The sequence below is a fragment of the Barbus barbus genome, assembly GCF_936440315.1.
Source record: "Barbus barbus genome assembly, chromosome: 14".
Classification (NCBI taxonomy): domain Eukaryota; kingdom Metazoa; phylum Chordata; class Actinopteri; order Cypriniformes; family Cyprinidae; genus Barbus; species Barbus barbus.
In genome coordinates this window covers 15,611,982-15,636,598 of record NC_136742.1, presented here as the reverse complement: position 1 = coordinate 15,636,598, position 24,617 = coordinate 15,611,982, and the positions used below count along the sequence as shown (strand labels likewise).

Genomic DNA, 24,617 nt, shown 5'->3' with positions numbered 1-24,617 from the left:
TACCCTTTTTTGGATCAAATAAATGCATACCTCAGTATAAGAGACTCATTTTAAAAACACTGAAAAAAATCTTAGCAGTTTATATAAAACAAGCCTTCTCAAACGTTTTTAATGCTGATGTTTTCCACAACACCCTAAATAAACATTTAACAAGTCAAATGCACGCATGTAAGGATGAAGGTGTAAAATCCCTTGAATTTAGAGGAACAAAACTGATTTCAGGGTGTTTTAGCACCTTTGTCAGACAGATGCTGGGGTAATAGTTTGTGGCAAATGCGAAACAAACTCAAATCTCATACGAGTAAGAGATATGCATATAAAAGCATGGAGCTTACAGCGTGTGTTTACTTAGCTATACTTTGAAGAATAGGAATGTTTTACTGACAAAATGTCTCCTTTTGAAACACATCATTCTAAACGTTCAAAAAGTTAAGGTTAGACTTATCTCTGGCAAATCGTTTTTTTTACTTACCTTTGTGTTATAAAAACACTAGCGGTCTATAGTATGTCTCTTTATAGATGGCTAAGTAAATGTGTGTGTGAGAGAAAGTGAAGGCAGAACAGAAAGAGCTGCTCTAAAGGATGTCACCACCCTTTTTGACCTCTGCCCTCTTTCCATCTGTCACTTCTCCAGCAGCACTGAAGTGAGTGAAGGATGAAGAGGGAAGCTCCTGTGAGAATCAGCACATGGCTGATTGTAAGAACTGAACTGCAGAATGTGCTGTATTTGCCAACGGCACGCTGCATTAACAAACATCATTTTTTACACACATGAGCAAAAGGCCAAACATAAAGATTTTATTTAAAGGGAAAAAATGGAGGGACTTTAAGGGAAAATGGCAAGACAGAATTTTTGGTCATATACAACAAAATGTGAAATAATTGGAATGGGATGTTGTGGTATTTATAAGGAGCAGAAGCATGTTCTGTATATTCCTTAAACCTTTTTAATGCATTATTTTTTTTATTGGATGCCTCTGAAATTGAGACAAAAGCGAAAATATGTTGGAAAGAATTGATTCAACAGCAAAACATGTGTGTGTGTTCAGTCCCTTCACACTCCAATGTCAGGTTTGAGCCTGTCAGTGCTGAAGAGTAAGTGAGGGACATCAGAAGGTCTCAGCAGCCTAGTGGACATTACGAGTATCTGAGAAAAGACAAAAGAAATCAATTAGACAATAAAAACACACACACACACACGCACACACACACACACACACACTGTAATGTAATTTTTGTCTGTGATAGCAAAACTGAATTTTCAGTATCCAGTCCTCAGTGTCACGTGATCCTTCAGCAATCATTCTAATATGCTAATATGGTACTCAAGAAATATGATATATTATTATCAATAGTGAAATCAGTTGTGTAGCTTAATATTTTGTGGAAACTGCTCCCCAAATAACAGTGTTTATTTGAATAAGAAATAACATAATATCTTCACTGTCACTTTTGATCAATTTAAAATGCATTATTGCTGAATAATAGTGACAAAATAAAATACAAAACAAAGCTTCGACCTAAAACTGTGCAGGGCAACTAAAAGAAAAGACCAAACAAACAAACAAAAAACAAACTTTACAAGGCAATCGGTAGAAAGGTTTGAGAACAAGTTGGTTTTTTACATATTTGTTAGCTAGTCTCTTTCTATCTATGTGTATGAGTTTGAGCCATAATGATCTACAAAGTGGACCAGACTAGATGCAATAGCCAAAAGTCTGGCTTGGCTAGATTATTAGCTTGTATCTTATTAGCCAGGTCTTGAAGATAAATAGGGCAGCATATCACTGCACCTGCTGACGCATTTGCTGAGGTAAGTACATGCTTTGTATTCCCTGATGGAAAGATGAAGATCATTTGGCTCGTCTGAGAACTTCATTTAGAAAATCACTTCAAAAGGGCTTTACAGAACCCTTGCTACATGTCTCTCCCCTGGCCGTCTTGTTAGTCAAGTTTGGTGCACCTTCATTTAGAACAAGACAACCTAAATTCCCATCAGTGTGTCTCTGTCACACTAGCACAGCTGTGGGTTTAGGTCAGGCTATGTGTGGGCTTTCTATTCTATAAGGGTCCACTTAGTGCTTTCATTATGTTTGATTTATTCATGACATGAAACTTTGATCAACAAAACTCCTTTTATTCTGGCTCGACCCAGTTACATCTCTATTCATTCACAAACACAAGTGCAGATACGCGCACACACTCCTATCACGTCTGAGTAAATGACACAGAAAAAAAGCAGAGAGCCACAGAGAAAAACAAAAGGAGAAAAAGAGAGGTGGGTATTTTAATTTAGTTGAAATAGAAATGATTTGTAACATTAGAAATGTCTTTACTCTCACTTTGTATGTAATTTTTCAAAAACGCTTTAGAAAACTGAGTCGGGCCGAGTACCAAAACAAACTTGTAGCCAATCAGCAGTAAGGGGCGTGTCTACTCATCATGTGGAAGAGAGAGCGCTCAGTGAACAGCCGAGCCGAGTGACGGAAAGCGGACAAAGTCTGCGGAACGATAAGGCAAGAAGTAGGACCAGCGCTGGAGAGAACTCAAGGAGCGGAAGGCCTGCGATCGGACACCGAGGTTGCTTTGTTTCTTCTCAATAGGTGAGTAACACCGTGTCTACACCGGACACGGCGCACCGCAACAGCTAAAGTCTGCCTACACTGGACGCAATAAAGCGACCGTTGAAAATCATTTGAAATTTGTTTCAGCATGTCATGAATAGAACGCGGCAGCAGTTTTCTGTCGGAGATTTGTCGCGCCGCGCAGCATCCAGTTTAGACAGCATCACTGATTATAATTACTTCTATGTCTTGTTTCTAATCGTTGACTGGGTTGCGTAGGCTACGTATGTGTGGGGCAGAGCTATCAAAATAGGGGCGAGATCCTTTTGGAGTAGGGGCGTGTTTGTTTTGGTGATTTCAAATATCAACATTGGCTTCCAGAAATGGATTACCCCACCTTTAATGTATCCTGTTTTTTAAAACGATAGTGTAATAGATAAAGAATTAGTCATAATAGATAAAGACGTCCCACCTGAGTGCCTGACTTATGGGTGGAGACAACTTCACGAATGAGGCGGAGCTCTGATGGTGTGACTCCGCCCACCAGGAAGAGAAACAAGAGTGGATGATCACTTGGGTGTGGTCGGGTGACCTGCAGGGAAAAAGAGACATCAAAAGGAGAAAAACAGGGAACATAATAAGAAACTAACCAATAACCCGAGTTTCACTTTGCTTTTTTTTTTCAGCAGAATTAATTAAGCTGCGGATTTGCAAATCAGCCAATTTGCAAATCCTCAAGTAATACAAACAACTGACTGTTTGGTACAAAAACATTTCAGGGTCTCAAAAGCTTTGGTTCAAGCTTTAATTGTCGAGCATAAAGAGGTTAAAGATCTTTGGGACTCAGGATATTAATTAGCATGCAAAGAATCAGATCTGAAGCCTCTATCATTTATCACACCCTCTGTAATTTAAAGGGATAGTTCACCCAAAAATGAAACTTCTGTTATTAATTACTCACCCTCATGTCGTTCCAAACCTGAAAGATCTTCGTCCATCTTCTAAACAAAAATGAAGTTATTTTTGATGAAATCCAAGAGCTTTCTGACCTTCCATAGCCAGTAAGGGAAAAATCACATTCAAGGCCCAGGAAGGTAGTAAGGACATTGTTAAAACAGTTCATGTGACATCAATGGTTCTTTGTGCACAAAAAGTATTCTCGTAGCTTCATAAAATTACGGTTGAACCACTGATGTCACATTAACTATTTTAACAATGTCCTTACTACCTTCCTGGTCCTTGAATGTGGTATTTCCCTTGATGTCTATGGAAGGTCAGAAAGCTCTCGGATTTCATCAAAAATATCTTCATTGTTATTCAGATGATGAACGAAGGTCTTACGGGTTTGGAACGTCATGAGGTTGAGTAATTAATGGCAGAATATTCACTTTAAAGTCCATTTAAGGTTGGTCTATCTAGACAAATTTATGTTTTCCCTTTAATATTTTTGGTGTTGCTGCTTTATATGGGGTGAATTTAGAGACACAATGTCTCAGAAAGGATTTTGGCATACTGGCTGTGTGCTGTGCTTTAGCGTGTGAGACTGTCAGTACAATAAAACCCTTCTGTCAAGTTGTTTCCCTAAATTCATCTCTTTGAAAGCACTGCAGCTACAGCCATCAAAATTTTGTAACAAATTCACTGCCTTCAATAATTCAATTCAAGACAATTACTGTCAGGAAACAGCCTGCTGTGAGCAATGTCCCAGTTACTATACATAATCAGTATGTTAAAATAAAAGAAGCTTATTTATTTGATGAATGTCTGTCAGTGATCAGATTTTTAAAAAATATGTATATATTTTTTTCAGCATCTCACACCATGTTCGCTGCGTTTTTAAAGCACATTCATTGGCTTCAACAATACAAATTAAGACAATTACTGCCAGGAAACTGTAATGTCCTTGTTACTATAGATAAGCAGAATGTTTAAAATGAATTGAAATGAAATAAAAAATAAAATAAAATAAAATAAGCATATTCCTATTTGTGGAATATCTGTCAGTGACCCTATTTTTTTTTTTTTTTTTAATTGGTCTATGTGCAGATAAAAGTTTATGGCTGTTGCCTTGTCTCCTAAAGCTATTGATAAAAAAAAGAAAAAAAAGGATCAGACGTTGTGTTCTATCGCCTACTCTTCGGCTGTTGTTTTTTTTTTTTTAAAGGTGCCATAGAATGGAAAACTGTCTTTACCTTGGCATAGTTGAATAAAACGATACACAATTGTAAGTCTGTGCAAGTCTGTCTGTGCACTGTGCTATATGTCCGAACTGACTGCAATGAATTTTATGTATACTCATTTTCTTTAAATTTATTTTAAATCAATTTCTATATCATTTTAAAATTCCTTGTTTTTATTATTTTTATTTCCATGTTTTTATTGATTTTTAATGTCTATTTTCCTTTCTTTTATGTAAAGCACTTTGAATTACCACTGTGTATGAAATGTGCTATATAAATAAACTTGCCTTGCCTTGCCTTGCCTAAAACGCGATCGTGCATTCCACAGCAGTTTCAATGCCCAGCATATTAATAGTGGCTCACTGATGCCCGCATTTTATTTACAGTATAATTACCCAACGATATAACTGCGCAAGAAATTATTGAAATATATATTTTCCCTGTGTTTCCTTCCTGTGAGCTACTGAAATGAGCCACACTGTGAAACAGCCAATCAGAGCAAAGCTCAATATATTATTCATGACCCTTCCAAATAAGCCAATAACAGACTGGGGAGAAATCTTAGGGTTTTAAATCAACATGTAAAACTGTTTCTGGAAAAATCTTACCCTTACCTACGCCACACACCTTCTATGTAGATATCAGAGAACAATTTAAAATATTGTATCAATGCATTCTATGGCACCTTTAACACAACGTGTCTCGTGTGAATGTCCCCTAAGAAACATGTGATGACTGTAATCCATCGTAATTATACTGGGCTTCCCTGAGTCAGACAAGTCGTTTGTACAATTCTGCACATCCCTGGTAAATGTGTGCATGTATTATGCAATTCAGAGTTCAGCTGGAGGTCCGGGTCAAGACTGAACACTTTGACAATCACAGCAGGAGCACAACATTCAGAAGAGACACATACACAGAGAACCATTACACACTTTTATACAGACACAAGCACGCTGTTGCACACATGCGGATACTCTGTTTGAGTCGCTCAGGCACATGGGGTACTACTGTACATGCCTGGTCGGGTGGACAGAGTGCTGGCCTTTGATTGGCTGAAAGAAAAATCCAGTTGTGAATAATAATCATGCAATTAGAGATGCACATTCAGCATGATGGATCTCAGCAGTAGGGCTGTGCTGCCACGTGCAACTCTGGACTCTAAACTCGCATGGACAAACATGTGTAAAACAGACAGGGACAGAAGGATGAATAGATGAATTGCCTTGTCTCCCACAGCTATTGATAAAAATAGATAAGACATTGTGTTCTGGACCATTCTATCGCCTACTGTTCAGCTATAAAAGACTAAAGAAATCAACATGAGTAGAGATGTGACCTTGGCATCCTGACCAAATTTGCCCATTGGCCTCTGACCATCATGGCCTCCTAACAATCCCTATATCTACTGACTGGCTTCATCACTCTGTCTCCTCTCCACCAGTGGTGTATGGTGGGCATTTTGGTGCAATATGGCTGTGGCATCATCCAGGTGGATGCTGGACACTGGTGGTGGATGAGGAGATACCCCTTTACTTGACAATGTAAAGCACTTTGAGTGCCTAGAAAAGCACTATATAAATGTAATGAATTATAGATTAAAATATGCCTACTTTAGGATGTTCCTTGGTAAAGTAAATAAGCGTGATTGGCACACATGTGAATGAAAGAGAGGTTTCATTATAAATGTGTAAAAAAGAGACCTGTTAATTCTTGGAGGAATCTTCAACCTTTCATTTATTTTAACTATTTTGTCATCACACTCCACACACACAGACGCACGTGTGTTTTAAATGGACAACACCAGCATGTGAATCGAGTGAAGAGTATTTCAAGCCATGTGTACTGCACACAATTAGGCAATATCACATTATTAGGCATCATGTAACCAGGTAATGCATACTACATATACTTGCAAACAACAGCATGAAAACACAAGGACAGCCTCACACACGGATCCCAGAGGGGGCAAGCACACAGCAGGCCATGTGTATCAGTATAAACGTGTCTGCTCACATTTTAGAGAGAGCAAAGAGAGCAAGAGGACGATTTTCAGGGAGACACTTCTGATTAACATAATATGAATCTTTCAAATGAAGTCACATACCTTCTAGACACATTCAAAAAAATAAAAAAATGCAAACAGTGACACAGAATATCACAGACAGGGTGAACGGACAGAAAGAAACTTCCTAAAAACTATTTTATTTGTATTGTGCTTTTCATAATACTCCTTGTTTCAAAGCAGATTTACAGAAAATCATGATGTTAATGTTTATAAAATCTTACTGACTTCATGCCTTATAGTCGCATTTATATTTTCAATATAACGAATATAACAATCAAGCAGTTGAGATTTGCTATATTGTATATTTCAAATACTTATATATATATCAGACTTAATATATGTTGGACTCATAAGCCTCTTTTCAGAAAAGTAACCATCACATTCCAAAGTAACAAAAAAGAAAAAGAAAAGATGTTTTATAAGGAATAAGGAATTTTTGAAATGGTCACTTTTGAAATGAGACATCCTCAATGATGTTGTCGTCCAACAAATGCAACCTCCTTTACATTTTGCAATGAGGTAAGTGTTAGTGTTCTTTTTTTTTAAAAACCTGGTGCTCAATGTCCTTTGCATTCAATTCAATCTGTATTTATAACACTTTTCTTGATAAATATTTGTGTCAAAGCAGGTTTGCAAAGAATGCCACCTTAAAAAACACTAATGAACAAGCTATAGTCAAGAGTGGTAGGGAAGAAACCCTCCTAATCAAATATTAATGTTATCTGAACCATATATAAAATATAACTGAACCATATTTAAACTATTATATTAATCATAATATTGACACATTTTTACTAATCCAATAACTCTCCCGCATTCCTCCTTTTATCTCAGCTGACAATCTTTTCAGAACAAATTTCCATCACATTTCATCTTATATTGCTGGTATACATATACATATACATATATATATATATAGACACTGTGATCCAGATGGAGCTTTAAATGTAAGCATATTCAGTACACACACTCACACAAGTACACATAATTAGGTGTGTAATGTCAGCAGCCAGTCAGCAGTTTAGAATGGTTTGGTGCTTTAAGAGTACTGACATTATAACTGATTAAATATAGATGATCTTACACATGAGCCTCCTGGTTGACTGGGTTCAGCGTAACTCACAGCATAAGTATATGATCACACCAATGAGTTAAGATATCTTAACTTATTAACTTGCGCCACGCTTTTAAACACCAACCCAAGAAATGGTCACCTACACTAAAATAGATACAGTTCATGAAGCCTTTGGACTTCAAACATAATTGTGGCCTCATTTGAAAGTATGCACTTGGTATTTTGTTGTCAACAAATCAGAATTCATTACAATCATAAAGAGAAATAGTTATGCAGGCTTACATGTGTTTTTAAGTGTTTTGAAATAAATGTCATGAAATATTTTCATGACAAAAATGAGGGAAAAAAAAATTATGAAACTGATCTGCAGTCTAGAAACCAAATGCAGCTAAAGTCGGGATGTCTCTATGATTCTATTGTCTTATTACATTTACTGAGACCTTCTCTTCACCCTGTTTTAATCCCACATTTCTTTAATCAAAGATCTCACATTACTTTCTTAGCCTATCTATCAATACCTTTCCTAAAAAATAAACATTCGAATGTAAATAAAGGCTAGTTAGATTAACATAGCATCAAATCATGACAATTTATGAGATTAATACCCTGTTTTTGCTCCAAACTAACTATTATAACTAGCCTACATAATACATTTAAAATAACTTGATTCTGTGATCTGATGTTGAATGAGGCAAAAATTGTATTGTATTCAATAAAGACTACGGTGATTAGCATTGCATTATATTCTTATGAAAATGCATGAGATGGCTTTAAGAACATAGAACATATTGTTGCTATCGTGTGTTTATTGTCTTCATGTGTCATCAGTCAAAATGTATGTAGTTGGATGCTTTTGTACATATAAAGAATTTTTTGGAACGCAAACGAGCCCATCCTTTAGCAGCACACACCCAGCAACACCGAACTGGTAATACTAGATCAGATGAAAAATTTAAAACTGGAGGTGAGGTAAGTGAGAGTTACCTTCATGAACATGCTGAAGCCAGTCTTGAGAAGGTCAGTGAGTCCCCCCGACATATGCTCTACATCAGGACATTCACGTCTGTCTGGGTGAAAGATCTCTTCTAGCACCTGCTTAAGCAATGGCCGGTATGTTGCCTGTACACAACAACAACAACAACAAAAAACAGCTTATTGTATGTGTGTCAGATAAAATTCCTGGATAAACATAAAATCTGACTAACTATATAAAAGAAAACACTGATAAGAAAAGCTTATTCTCCCCCTCACAAACACTTTTCATGTACCCTGCAGCGTATGTTGATTTCAAATTGGTCTATTAGTATGCAAAAAGCATATTTATTTTCCAAGAAAAAAGCCTGATTCAAGAGAACCCCAAGAGGTACATATTTACAACTGTAAGTGATGTAAAATATGAGAGAAGAATGAGAATGAAAGTGCAGCTGAGCATATAAGCATCATTCAAAGTGACAAACAAGAAGACATTTAAAATAGCCATGCTAAACACTGTTCTCTTCACAGAGCAATGTGTGCAATATATAAAACAAGAAAGCAAGAGATGACCCAGTACTGAACCTTGAGGTACACCAAATTTACTACTATGACAGAAGGGTTTGTGGGAAATAATAAAAACAATAGCTTACAATAAAACTGAGCATGTGTGTGCTGAATGTATGTAATTTACTTATTTTGGACAAAAAAAGCAACAGTAGTCAAAAAACTAAATCCATGCTGTCTTGTTATTTTTCTTTATTTAATGAAACACATTATCATTCAAAAGCAATTTACGTTGTTAGAAAAAGAACATAGCAAAATGATACTAAGTAACAGGTACAATAATGTGGGCAGGCATTCTGGAGAAATGGAAAATTATATTTTCCATTTTCAATTACATTTTCCCATCATGGTGTTCTCATAATGTTCTGTTTGTTGTGTGGCGATTGAGTGTAGGGGTTGGTTTAAAAGTAAGGGTTGTTTAGGACAGTTATTATCTGTGGCAGACAGCATCAGCGGGGGCCAGTAAAGCTGAAGACTCAGTAATGTGATGATTCACAGTTTCCCTGAATATGAACGTATAGCCCCGGGCCACTTTAATCCACCCCTACTGTTTAACTTACATCGCCGCTGCACTGAAATAGCACCATTGTTAGGTTCAACACGGATCCTGATCTAACAGCCGAAGCTACTTAAACTGTTTAGGTGTTTGTTTGTGAAAATGTGTGATACAAAAAGCTGATGAATACAAGTTGAGCAGATGTGAGTTTGTATGTGAATATACGTGGGTGTGCATAAGAGTTTAAAAGGGAGCAAAAGTAGTAGCTCTCCTCAGCCTACAATGTGTTTTCCTAGGGCTGTCAATGGATTCAGTGTTTTAATAGAATTCACAACATGATATGCTGTTTCCCTAACTGAGTAATTCACAATATATTGCATATATTAATATTTGCAGAAAAAAACACAACCGAAAATGTTGCAGAGGACTAAAGCAATGAATAGACATAAATAAATGTGACTTTAGTAGTCAAAATATTGTTTATTTCCATACTAGTGAATACAAGCGTGGCCATTTTGTTTTTTAAACTATTGATTCTTATACTCTGCATTATATTTACTTTTATATGGACTAAATATGAGCATGCTGCATACATATTGGCCTTTTGTGTTTCTGTGTGTCAAGCAGGATTATTATAGTCAGCTAAAAATAAAACCATAAAAATATATTGGTTACCTGAAATTACTAAAAGGAGACATATTATGCCCCTTTTTGCAATATGTAATATAAGTCTCTGGTCTCCCCAGAATGTGTCTGTGAAGTTTCAGCTCAAAATACCCCACAGCTAATTTATTATATCATTTTGAAAATGCCTATTTTGAGTGGAAGCAGAAACACTCTGATTTTCATGCCTGTTTCTTTAAATCCAAATGAGCTGCTGCTCCCGCCCCCTTTCCAGAATAGAGCTGCGCCATTTCAGCTAGTACCTGCTAAAAACATCTGTTTTGGTTCTGATTATCATGTTTATCGCAATGAAATCATGTGTTTTAAACCATATTAGTTTAAACTTCTGATATACGGTTTTCTGAGCGCACACATCCGAAGCACAAGGACAGAAAGCTGCTGTCACAGCATGTGAGTAAACTAAGTTCTCATTCACACACAAGTTACAAAAACAGTCAGTTATGTCTGTGAAGGTAAACAGCTGGGAAATAAATCGCATGATTATTTTAGATCTGTGTGGCAGCAGCATACAATAAATAAATCTATAAATCCACTGCTCTGTTGTCTCCTCTGAGGCTGGGACTCTAAATAGTGTTCTGTGCTCGTCTGTGCAGCCAAAGGCAGAACAGTTAGCATGTTTCGCTCAATCTTTCACCATGGCATTAGTACTGGTACACCACTGTCGCTTGTGAAATCAAAGGAGCTGTATACACCTGGTAACTTCATGCGTTTTTTCTGATCGGTTAGCTATCCGATCCTGAAAAGACCAGGTGTAAATGCCCTCCGAAACGCATTCGAGACGAATATGAATCCGATCACTCAAACCACTTCAGGAGGTGGTCTATTCCAGACGAAACTGGACAAGCGTAAATGCATCTGGTTGTTGAAACCACACATGCTAATTTTACTCCTCCCAAAATGATAAAATAATAAACATGTGAGAGCGTGTTAAAGGCTGTATGACATTATAGTCAGATATGACTGCGATAATGCAACACGCATCGTCGCGGACGAGTAGCTGAGCATCTCTTCAGCAAGCCAAGGCGCAAACTGCTGCGAATGAAACTGAAAGTAAGACGCAGACGCTCAATACACACTCATCTTCATTAAAAGTAGTAAGACAAACTTATCTTTCCAGCGCTGATGCTGCGCGCTCTCGTATTGCGGTTTTTGAACTTGAAATGAGCTGATAATTAATAAAATGCAGTGCTTATCTTTTGATTTTGTTGACATGAACTGAAGGGAATCGAAGATCGGATTTATATTTGTTTTGTGACGACACATTTATGTGGCCAAGTGTAAATGGAAACGTTTTAACAAATTAGATAGATATCCGATCAGAGAAAACGCATGAAATGACCAGGTGTAAACAGGCCGCAGCGGGTGGAAATTTACAGATTAAGGGGCGGTAATATTATAATGAGATCCCTTTGCCACATCACCAAGGGAGCGAAATCAGACGTGCTTGTTTTTTCAGAAGCTTGCAGAAAAAGGCTTACTAAAACAAAGTTACCGGGTTAATCTTTTTCACGTTTCCTTGGTTGGTATATGCAACCTGATTATAGCACTTAAAACCTGGAACAGTCAGATCTTCACGATATGTCACCTTTAAATGAATCAACTGAAATAAAATTAAAAATATAAAACTTGAAAATATTTAATTTGTACTAGTTGTCAAGGAAGCATTTCTCATTTTCATTAATTTTACTTTGATGTACTAAAATAACAAAACCGAAATATAAAAAAAATATAAAATATAAAAATAATGTTGATATAATCCCGCTACAATCCATCCTGCTCCCTTAGGTCGTAAAACTCTGGACTCAAAATGTTTTGCTTAGTTGGAACAGCAGCTATGCTAATTTCTCTCTATTACCTTCTCTGTTTCTGTAACTAGGAATTACACAAGCTTCAGTCTGGATCAAGCCCTTACATAGACCTGAGATGACCAAACACCTGAGAACAGATAATGTCAGAAGACCTCAGATGATGCCAACCCTCAGACAACATACAAAACTACCAAATTTTGCTATAAGTTTGATCGTAACATATAATCATTGCTGTTAATACTGTTCACCATCTGCTTGATTACATGACATTAACTAACTGATTGATTTTTACCGTACATTTCTGACATATGGACATCAACTTGAGATTTTTTTTTGAATGCCAGCACAGACATTGGAGAGTTTATGAATTCAAATGAAATACTTCATCATTCCAGATAGTTGACATGACCTGACCTGCTCAACCTCACACATCCAGATGCAGATTTCCAGTAATCAAGTGTGTGTTGATTTCATGAATCTTTCCCTGAAATCTGCACCTGGGGCTAGAGATTTTATACCTGGCCGGGTGCCACACATGCAAACTCCTCCACACAGAGACACACCTCTATTAATGGGCTTTCAAGAATCACCTGTGGTGCCTAAAGTCTGTCTTGCAGGTTTCAGCATCTTCGCAACTCAGATGTGACTTTGCAACCTACCTCTCCCACATGTGTGTACCTGTAGAAACAGCACTTCCTGGCATCTCTAAAGGAGGTGATTGACAATCTCTTTCACAATTCTGCTTTCACCATAAATGAGTGATGAAACTAACTTTTCTGGATATGCCCATATAAGAGCAGAAATGAAAGGAGTCACTTTGCATTTAGTAGGTGCATATAAATGATAAATTAATTTACATTTGGCCAACACATGAGGAAGAGAAAACAACACAGTATAAGCACACACATGTACCATCAGTTATAATATGCAATCTGAATGGAAAACACCCACATTTTCAATAAGTGAATATGCACTTTATCACGTTTAGTCATCTAATGAGTCATTTCGGAACAACCATTATTACACACTCAAAACAATTTAATTAATTACATTTATGCCAACACAAAACAATCATTTGCCTTTATAGGTCGCAGTGACATGCCTGTACCGTGTTCGTCAACAGATGAACAGAAATGAGGTGCTGAGGGGGAGATGAGCTACACTGAGTCAGTCTCTCAAGCTCAATACACGTAATTGAACTATAAACAAAGAAAAATCCCATTAATTGAGGGTGATTAATTATAAAAAATATATAGAAAATAAACAATTAATTGTGCCTCATACACAGATTCCATAATAAGAAATTTTACTATTAAAAGGGTTTGAGTTTAATGTTATTTATGAGGTTAAAATGTGTGATTCATATGGAATATGATTGAAATACGCAAAAAGTTTAAATATACAAAACTCTTTAATACATCATTACAATATGTCTGCTCAAGGTTAGATATTTTTTACACTTAAAATATGATTTCATGAATTAAAAAGAGACTTTGACATGTAGCAAATGTCTAAACCATTTCTGCTTTTCATGTATTAAGATCATCACTACATGTAAGTGGGAGCTGCACACACAGTGCCTCAAAAAATTAACAATATTGTCAACCCCCCCCACCCCCAAAAAAAAACAGCCATCACTCCAGTTTTCAGAGTCGCACGATCCTTCAAAAATCCTTTTAATATGCTGATTTGCCTTTACAGCTCGTATCTCAGATACTCTGCTAAAAAACTTCTGTTTGGTGTTGATTATCATGTCGATCGCACTGAAATCATGTGTTTTACACCATATTAGTTTAAAAGGGTCATGACATTGATTTTTGACAGCACTCTCCATGACACTGTACCTCATTCATAAAACAAAATACTCTAAACAATCTTCTGGCACGATCCAGGAAGCCATTAAAAATAAACTATCCACTTGTTCCTTTACCCTGGGATTCTTCTGAAATCTGCCCTGAACGAGCTTTTTAAACCAAACACATCAAAGCAAACGTTCTTTCACTCCATTGGTCGTATTGACAACAGGCTGTGTACTGTGTCAGAAAGCAAATGCGCATCTGTATACTGTCTCCATTGTAGACAAGATAGTGGCTTTTGACGCAATGTGACACTCGCATTCAGTGTAATCAAGTGTCAGCGATTAAAAGACTGAATGCCAGTGGCCTATGGTGAGAAGAAGAAGATTCATCAATGTCTTGCTCTTGAGGCTGGGTTTATGCAAATTTTTGTAACTTGATTAAATATATGCTTTGTTTATAATGAGGAGGACGTTTTAAGCTATGAAACTTTAGAAATTCAAAAAATATTTTACATTTTAGTTTAGCATTATTACTGAACTACTGAAAGTTTATTTGATACTATATTATTGGTGCATATGGTGAAATAGTGTCAGAAAATGACAGCAAACCAAATAAAGATCTTTCAGTAAGGAATTTACTTTCTTGCAACCAAATAAAAGCCGACTGTATTAAATTTCAGAATTAAAACACCAATCCTGTATATAAAGCTCAATATAAATGCTGCATTGCAAGTCAAAAGAACTTGATTTCAGTCAAGAGGTTTCATTCACTGGTTTGTGTAATAAAACTTCTACTGAACCTCCAAAAATAACATGCACCCATTGCTTGAATAACAATCGCCTGTTAATGACATACAGCCACAGTTAGATCATACCTCCAAAATAAACCTCAAAAAGTGCTGGATGAAGATTAGTCAGTATGCTAAACTATATGCTAAAAAAAGAACACAAAAAAGGGTATCAAAAAGGCTTATTATCCTTGAATTGAGTGACTCGTGTGTTTTCCTGGATTGTACTGGTGTCTGCAGGTTGATTATGGGTAGCTGAGAGAGAAAGGCCAGCAGTGAGTGTTTTTTTTTTAGAAACCAGTCCTGCTGCTCTGACCAACACAGAATTCTCATATGTTTGCTTGAGTCCTCATCATCAGGCCCAAGGAGAATCTGAGTCTAACAGCGATGTATTTGTGCATTTTCTGCATTGATTATGAAACAAAATCTGCAGGATTCAGTCGAATAGATTTAAACATGCCAAGTATGTTAAACAGAGCTGAATATGGTTAAACTGGCCAGAAAATCTACTAAATAAATATACAAGTGGTGAGGAACATGTAGAACCTGTAAAATCTCTGTGGATGTGGGTTTGTAATAGGATGATAATGGCATGCATACTACAATTCCGTGTAATATATGCTTTATTTTGGGGACATTTAGATATGTATCTCCATGTTATTGACCTACATTCTACCTAAAATGACTAGATTATTAGCTGTCATATGGAGATGAGTACGAGATGAAACTGGATACGAGTACCTGAGCTTGTGCATTTAGGTAGAATGTAGATGTATGAAAGTTAAAAACCACACACACACACACACACACACACACACACACACACACACGCACGCACGCACGCACACACACAAATAAGTTACGATGACAGAATTCATTAGCAAGGAACATTCCTGGACTGCGAGTCTCACCAAAGTCACGCTATGTACCAAGCCTCACTGATATAACTCATCTGTTTAGCATCTAAAACGTCAGACACAGAAGTACGCGTGTATTGGTGTAAATATTCCAGATTAGACGTTTTAATGTTGATGTGTGTCTTTGTGTACGTGAGTTAAGTCTGTCTTAGTACGGCAGTCTTGGTACTTAGTTCTTTTAAGTATGTAATGTGTGCTCTTTATGGCTGATGTGTCTCAAAGACAGAAATCTGACCACCAGTGAAGAGACACAAACAGTAACACATTAAAAGATGATGTTCTTTCGTGTCCGACTGCTCCTTCTATCCCAGATTTCTTTACTGTCATGTAAATATTCCGTCAAAATATTTCTGGTCTAAAATGATAAAAGGAGTAGTTGAGACCATTACCTTTTTCTTTATATTTTATTTTATTTTTATTTAATTAATTCATTTTATTTTATTTATAAGTCTTGGGTCAGTAAGGTTTTTATTTAAAGAAATAAGACTTTAATTCAGCAAGGATTTCTTAAATTGATCAAAAGTGACAGTAAAGAAATTTATAATGTTACTAAAGAGTTCAAATAAATGCTGTTCATTTGAACTTTCTATTCATCAAATAATCCTGACAAATGTATTATGGTTTCCACAAAAATATTAAGCTGCACAACTGTTTTCAACATTGATAATAATAAGAAATGTTTCAAATGAGATGACTGAATTATTTCTGAAGCATCATGTGACACTGAAGACTGGAGTAATGGCTGCTGAAAATATTTTATAGAGCAAACAGCTGTTAAATTGTAATAATGTTTCACAGTATTGCTGTCTTTACTGCATTTTTGATCAAATAAATGCAGCGTTGGAGAGTTTTTTAGTGTATGTTAGAGAAGACCGACAGTGAACTACTCAGGAGAGAGAGGGTGAAAGAGATTGAGAAACAATAAATTTTTTTCTACAACAACTTGATGCATACACACACAGATTTAAATGGTGACCAAAACATTTCTCTGCCAGCACTTAGTACATATTTTCTGTGCTCCATTTATTTAACATTTTTCCAGTGTCAATGACACTTTACATCCTTAAGTTATCATTTATCTAAGTTCAAAGTCATTGAAGCATATCTAAAGAAGTAATCTGAGGCCTACCGCTGGCAAACAACTTTTCTTCCCAACTGTGTTTCTCCTGGGAACTCATTCTAGCAGAGTAGAGTGATTTGTTGATGTATTTCTAATGCAAAATCAAGATAACAAATAAAAAAAAGATTTTTGATGGCAAAATACTAGGACAATATGTTCTTGCATTGCCAAAAACAAAAGAGATAATACATAAATTAGATGCAGTCCACTGGTGATCAATGAGGATGCGTTATTCAATCTCCATCATGAACGGCTCACGGTTTCATAACACACCATCTGTGAAAAACAACTCGAGGAACAGAGTGGATTAAACTCTACAGATCAACATGGCCAATATGATTAAGTCTGTTTTGAAGCTGGACTAAAACTAACAAACTTCAAAAGACAGTATTTTGACTAGAACTAAAATGCAATTTAATGAAAAATCCATCAACAACAGTCAGTGAAACTGTAGCTTGCAAAGTTACAGGCTTGTGATAATTTAAAGCAGCTCAACTTGTGAAGCACTTTTTTAATGTATTTATTTATTTTTTAAAGAAATCTGTGATGCTTACCAAGGCTGCATTTATTTTATCAAAAATACATAAAAAAGTAATATTGTGAAATATCATTATTTAAATGAACTGTTTTCTATTGTAATATATTTAAAATGTGTTTTATATTTTCAAATTTTAAATATAATTTAACACAATCCTGCTTCAGACAGAGGCTGGAAGAGCTGCTGAGCTGTGCTGGGTTGAGAATCAAGACGGCCAAATCTTGCAGTCTCTCAATCTGCAAGGGCAGGCAAGTGGATACACACTTTCCAAGATCTCTTTCTAAGTGGCAGGGGAAGAATTCCAGTGCTCTCTGAGCAACCAATAAGAAGTCTGGGCAGAAAGTACCCAGCTGAGCTCACAGACAAGCATAAGGCAACTACAGTCACAGCTCAGCTGAAAGATCCCACTAAAGAGCATCTCACTTGGGTACAGCCTGGAGAAGACCAGGCTGGTGTTTGAGCTCAAACAATCGAGTGACCATTTTTGTTCTAAATGCTGGTGCCAAGGTTCAGACCGGTAGGAAGTAGAAGGCAGAGGAATGCATTGACTACACCATCGCCGTCCTGAAGCACTAAGAGTTGGTTGGAAAAACCCAGCAGGGAAGACAGGGTCTCGGCTGGGGTGAACCATGCAAGTTCTGGTCAAAGGCATCGACAAAGAAGCAGAAAAATTTAGTGGTCACAGAAGTGATGTGATTAGAAAAGGAAAGATTTCTTGTGACCAAGGCCAACAAGGCCAGTGGACGAAGAGGGACGACTTCTTGCCAAGGTCAGTCAGCTGGAGCGAGCAACCTTTGGAGAATTCCCTAAGCCAGGTTAAGTTTAATTATTAGAGCAACTTACGACACACTTCCTAGCCCAGTTAACCTGGCACGGTGGTTTGGAGCTTTAGAAATCTGCGGCTCGTGTGAAGCGGCTCAGGGAACACTCCACCACATTCTGTGTGGGTGCAAAACTGCTTTGGCTCAAGTCCACTACAGGTGGTGTCATGACCAGGTGCTAAGGAAGCTGGCAGAATACACAGAACGAGCAAGGGTGATGGCAAACAAGAGGCATCAGAGCCTTAAGAGTTGGCCTGACCAATTTGTAACAGCAGGTCATGGCTAGTTGAAGGGACTGGTCATTACCAGTAGACTTGCACAGGTGGCTTTAGTTCCCCGCTTCTATCGCACAAACCACCTCGTGGCGTAGTCCGAGATGAGCAAGCGGGTGGTGCTAGTGGAACTGACAGTGCCCTGGGAGGATGCAGTTCAGGAAGTGTATGAGCAGAACAAGTCACGGTATGCCGACCTGGTAACGGAATGCCAGGGAAAAGGATGTAGAGCAACGACTTATCCAGTGGAGATAGGCTGCCATGGCTTTGTGAGGCTCATAATCATCTTAGTTTGCATTGCTGTAAATCTACTTGTACTACAATATAACACTAAAAACAGCAATACACAGTAATATACTGCAACTGAAAAGCATATTACAGAAAAGCAGCACTATCTTTAAGACAGGTGAGCTGCTGTCAGGTTGTGTATAGTGGACATTGAGGGTTTCTTTACAAAAAAGTAATGAGTTACAAGCATCACTACTTCCAGCTAATTACTCCCCAACACTAATGGATAAATCCACTAAAAACTACTGAAACAGAAGAGCACATCTTTGAATGACTGGATTGCAAGTGCTCTCTGGTTGGGAAAAGAAGACATAATGTGTTATATAATCAGCTCTTTTCTCCTCTGTCCCTCAGTTTGGCTCTTTCTCTTTCCATGTCTGTCACACAAATGCACACAAGAGTGTATGAAACACTCTTAGAGGTACAAGAGTGGATGTTCAGTTCAGTCATACAGTATGGTTAAAAGGCTGTGACGCACTCCAGCTTCTAGTAGTCAAAGACAGTGACAAACAGTCTGTCACAGGTCCTGCATGAATACTGTCAGCTAAAAGCATGATAGACACTATTTATCAAGAAACAGGACAGATAATTATTACAATATCTATGTTCTGTATTCTTTAGGTAATCACATGGTCCAAAACAAACTATTAACTTAAAAAAAAACATATGTGACACTGTACATTCATTACTTATTAAAAATGTCATTTTGAACATGGAATTATTTAGCCATTTTACCATGTGTATTTGTGATCTTACATAGCAGCATACATAAGGCTAACCAGTCACTGTCTCTCAATAAAACATGATGATTTGTTAAGGTGAGAAGGTTTGAACATAGGTTTGTTAAGGTGAGAAGTATTCCACATATGTGTTGCCAAATAGAGTTCTGAGAAAAATGTCTGCATTCTGGTAACTTTTTCCAAGAAGGTAGAAGTTAGCAGACATTACAAATTGCGATAGATGTTTTCTTTAGAAGATGTTCTTTCATTTGAATCATTCACTTCACTTAAATTAGCAAAATCAGATTATCATTTACACAATTCAACTTAAACCACTTATTATGTTGTGTTTTCTGATAACTTTGTAGCCAGTGGAAGCTGTAAGAATTTACAATCAGCTCCTTTTTTATTTACATGCCAAAGCCAACTTGATTTTTTTATATAAAAACATTAGTACAGAACACACTCAGAATATCTACAACTTTACCCAGCTCTGTATCTTTGATAAGAAAATACATACATAACCATATATATATATATATATATATATATATATATATATATATATATATATATATATATATATATATATATATGTATATATATATATATATATGTATATATATATATATATATATAATATATATATATATATATATGTATATATATGTATATATATATATATACACACATACATACACTAAACTAAACTTAAGCTGAACAAAATAAGAACAGGGAGGATATCAGAGAATTGGTTTGGATGAATTTATTTACCTTTCTGTTTTAGGGAGGCCAGTTAAACGTTAATATGTGGCAATGCATGTTTGAGAAATGTAAATTGCATGTCACTTAAGGGTCGCTGACCTGGTGTGCTCCATCACCGGGAGTGTACACAGAGCTGAAGTTCTTCAGGTGGTCTCGGGCATGACTAACTCCCCTCAGTGTCTCAAACATGTTCTCCAGGGCAGAGTGAGCAAGCTCCACAGTCAACTCCTCAGGGCCTGAGACTCCTACAGAAACACATACAGAGACAGATGAGTGTCTTAACATTACATTAATGTTCATGGAATAATCTCTCTTTCTGGCTTTCTTCACATGCAGAGATGTATGTTGTTTGCAAAATGGTACAACTCTTGTTTTGGAATTCCAAGGCAGAATCAAACTCAGTAAAGATAATATTTGGGTCAGAACAGAAGAAATAAATACATTTAAAAAAATGCTTCAACAGAAACACATTAAATTGATTAAAAATGACAGTAAGGACATTTCTAATGTTACAAGAGATGGTTTCAAATAAATGCTGTTCTTTTGAATGTTCTATTCATCAAATAATCTGAAAGTAAAATGCATCACAGTTTCCACACAAATATTAAGCAGCACAACTGTTTTCAGCATTGATAATAATAATAAATGTTTCTTGAGCAGCAAATCAGCATAATAGAATGATTTCTGAAGGATCATGTGACACTGAAGACTGGAATAATGGCTGCTGAACATACAGCTTTGCAATCACAGAAATAAATTAGATTTTAAAATTATATAAAAATAGAAAAGAGTTATTTTAAATTGTAGTTTAATAAGAGTTTTTTCATTTTTAATTCAATAAATGCAGTAATATGAGAAGTATTACCAACCTCAAAATTTTGCATGGTAGTGTACATGTTTGTGTTTCTATATAATACTGAAAATTGTGATAAATTATATTTTAAACTAATACACTAACATAATATATTGCATACAATCATTTATGTACTGTGGGCTCTATATTATATTGAGTTGTATTGCTGAAAGGGAATCAGAGGACAAAAGCTCTTTTCATTGTAAGGCAACAGCTCCTGCATGAGTTAATCAAAATTTAATATGCACTCACTAAACTCAGATGCTATGGAATGAGAGCGCGAGAGACTGCGAAAGAGAGAGAGAACGTCTCAGTTTCATTTAGGGAAGAAAGCGTGAACAAAAGTGTTCAACAAAAACAAACTTTGTTGTCATTCCAGCAGCACTGATGGTGCTGAAAGCGAAGAGAGACTCAGAGAAGACAAATGGAACAGCAACATGGGTGGGTGAGGCAGGCACACAGTCCTGAGCCAGCTGTAGAATGCAAGAGCCACCCATCCTTCAAACAGATCTAAACAATCTCACACCTGAGAAATAAGACATTCAGCTCTGCCAGTTCAACCCCTTTGGACCCGCAGACGCATGGCTAGAGCGGAGCAGTACACTTACGTAAGACTACAGGATGAAAAAGGCTTTATTTTCAGATGCACCAACTCAGGCGCATTTTGACGAGATGGATATCTACCAATGTCAATCCTATAGCTAATGTACATACCCACCCCCCCACCCCCCACCCAAAAAAAAAATCACAGCTGAAATGCAACATATGATATTGACTATTGGATCATAGTTTGATTTAAATTATTCAAAATGGCTTGGGTTTTATGGTGCTATATTCAGCCTCAGTGTATTTGTGAACTAATGTGCCACAGACACGGGTTTAATTAAATGTATAATCTTACTTCACTCTTGGGGGGGGGGGGGGGGGGGGGTCCCATCCAGTGTTACTTTCAAAAAGTAATTAATTACAGTTACTAATTACATAATCAATATTGTATTTAAATTACTAATTACTCTGTCTGAAAAGTAACTTAGTTACTCAATAAGTAATTGATTAAAATTATTATTAATTATTAAAATAGCTAATTAGGCTACATCTTAAAATCCCTATAAACCTTAATAGAAATTAAACTCTTTATTCTTTCAATTTGAGTCAAACATAGAATAGTTTAGCCTTTTAGCTTTAAAACAACTGTAATACTTAATTTTTATAAAATTTTTTACCTTCTTTGGTTAACAAATAGAAATACTCTGCACAATATCTGAATAACAAAAAAGCTTAAAAGTTAAACAATACATTTCAGTTTGGCAAGATGTTCAGGAAAAGCCCAACTAGTAAAATTCATACAGGTTTATGTAAAAATAACACGTTAACTAACGTAGGTAAGAATAAATTACAGAACTTATCTTCTCTGCTTAATAAAGCCATGTGTCAAATCATGCTGTTATTATGAGGTAAATTCCTCATAACAGGTCTTCTTTCAAAAATGATGAAAATTAGATGAATCTTGATTTTTTTTTTCATCTATTTTTATTTTTTATTTTTTATATCTAGGTGAGGGTGTTTGCGTGCAGGTGACTGCATATAATGAGCTCAGATACGGGAAAGACTGGACCTCAGTTTCATACGGATTACATAATCAGGAATATTCGTTTTCGATTTGAATTCGTTCATTTAAAAGTAGAAACTTCAAGCTTTCAGATACGGGAAAGACTGTACCTCGCTTAACTTTCATAGGGATTACATAATCAGAAATATTAGTTTCTGATTTGAATTCGTTGAATTTAAAAGTAGACACTTCAAGCTTTTTAGATTCTATTGATTTTAGTCTTATATGTATCTGAGCATTTAAGGTTTCTCTGTGAATCAGGAAAATCTGAAAGTGAATGAGCCGGCGCGCGGAGGGTTAAAGCCGCTGCATTAAATTTTTTCTTTAGGCGGTAAATTTAGATTTCAAATTCAATATTGATTTTAGAACTGTTGAAATTATTTACTGTATGTAGCGCAAGTATTTTATAAGTAACAAAATATCGACTTGAGTTCATTATTTCATGAGTTCACTAGCAGAGCATGATGCAAGTACGCCTCAGATGACACACAATGTAAACGCTGTGACCTGCTGACGTCGAGGCCAGCGTACACCTAGACATGTAGACGTTAGCAGATCATGGCGTTTACATTGTGCGTCATCTAAGGCTTGCTTGCGTTATGCTCTGCTCAAGCCTCCCGGTTTTCATCTAAAATATCTTAAATTGTGTTCTGAAGATGAAAGAAGCTTTTACGGGTTTGGAACGACATGGGGGTAAGTGATTAGTGACCAAATTTTCATTTTGGGGTGGAGTGTCCCTTTAACATTTAATTTAGGCTAAATTAAATTTTTTTGCTGCTGTGCCTTAAAGACCACTATGTAAATGTCCTATTCACATGTGCAATGAGATACAGCACTTCGCGCAAGTTGCATATTCAAGTCCAAAATAACTGCTTTATCATTCAGTAAGTGTCTCTTTGCTAAGTCTGAATCACACTGTGACATGTTCACAAAACAAGCCATGCTCAAACTGTTATGAACAGACTAAAATGATCAAGGATATTGTTAATAAAAATAGCGCAGAGGTGTAGGTGCTACACTCAGCCAGTAATTACAGTGAAAACTGTTTGGGAGGAAAAACTGTATGGAAAAGATCATTTGTTACTTTCAGTCAATTTACTGAAACAAATCATATCAGGAGATATAAAGACACACTGAGATATCAAAAGTCAAAAGTATGAGAAATGAAGTCACTATTTACTGTATTACTTTTTTACATTTTATCTGCATACCTGACTCACTACAATGAAGATTTAAAAAGTTCAATAACTAATAATCACAAATATAGGGTATAATGCAAATAAATATATCTCCACACAAGCATATCCTTCCATCAACAGTTGTCCCTGACTAAGAAACTGCAAGAGATCTGCAGCAGGCAGTTCAGTTCATGTGTAATGTGTGTGTGTTTTTATGTAGCCACAGACGGTTTGACCATGTGCCAAGAGAAACAGTGCAGTCGTGCGATGGGGTGTTGGCTGCGGTTTAGATGGTAATGGTGATCATAACACCAAATCCTGAGAGCCAGCCAGTTGCTGGTGTGAGAACAGACAGGAGTCACACACATACACGTGTGCATATCCCCCACATTCTCCTCTCACGCAAGCCCTTTCCTTTGAAATACAGACAGTGTGTGCGTAACAGATTTGCTATATAGATTTATACTGATCTATATAGCAAAGAGGAGAACAGAAGATTAACTTCATAAACATCCAAAAAAACACCCTAGATCTTCT

At 36.5% G+C, this 24,617-nt stretch overlaps 1 protein-coding gene across 1 annotated transcript in view; it reads right to left on the bottom strand.

Moving 5' to 3' along the window:
- Positions 1-776: 776 nt before the first annotated feature.
- LOC306880186 (sec1 family domain-containing protein 2-like) overlaps positions 777-24,617 on the bottom strand; it is a 128,937-nt gene continuing 105,096 nt past the window's right edge. The window contains 4 exon segments of the mRNA XM_079433522.1: positions 777-1,147; positions 3,037-3,156; positions 8,872-9,006; positions 20,540-20,685. Coding sequence (XP_079289648.1) covers positions 1,055-1,147; positions 3,037-3,156; positions 8,872-9,006; positions 20,540-20,685 — 494 coding nt within the window. The 3' untranslated portion in view covers positions 777-1,054.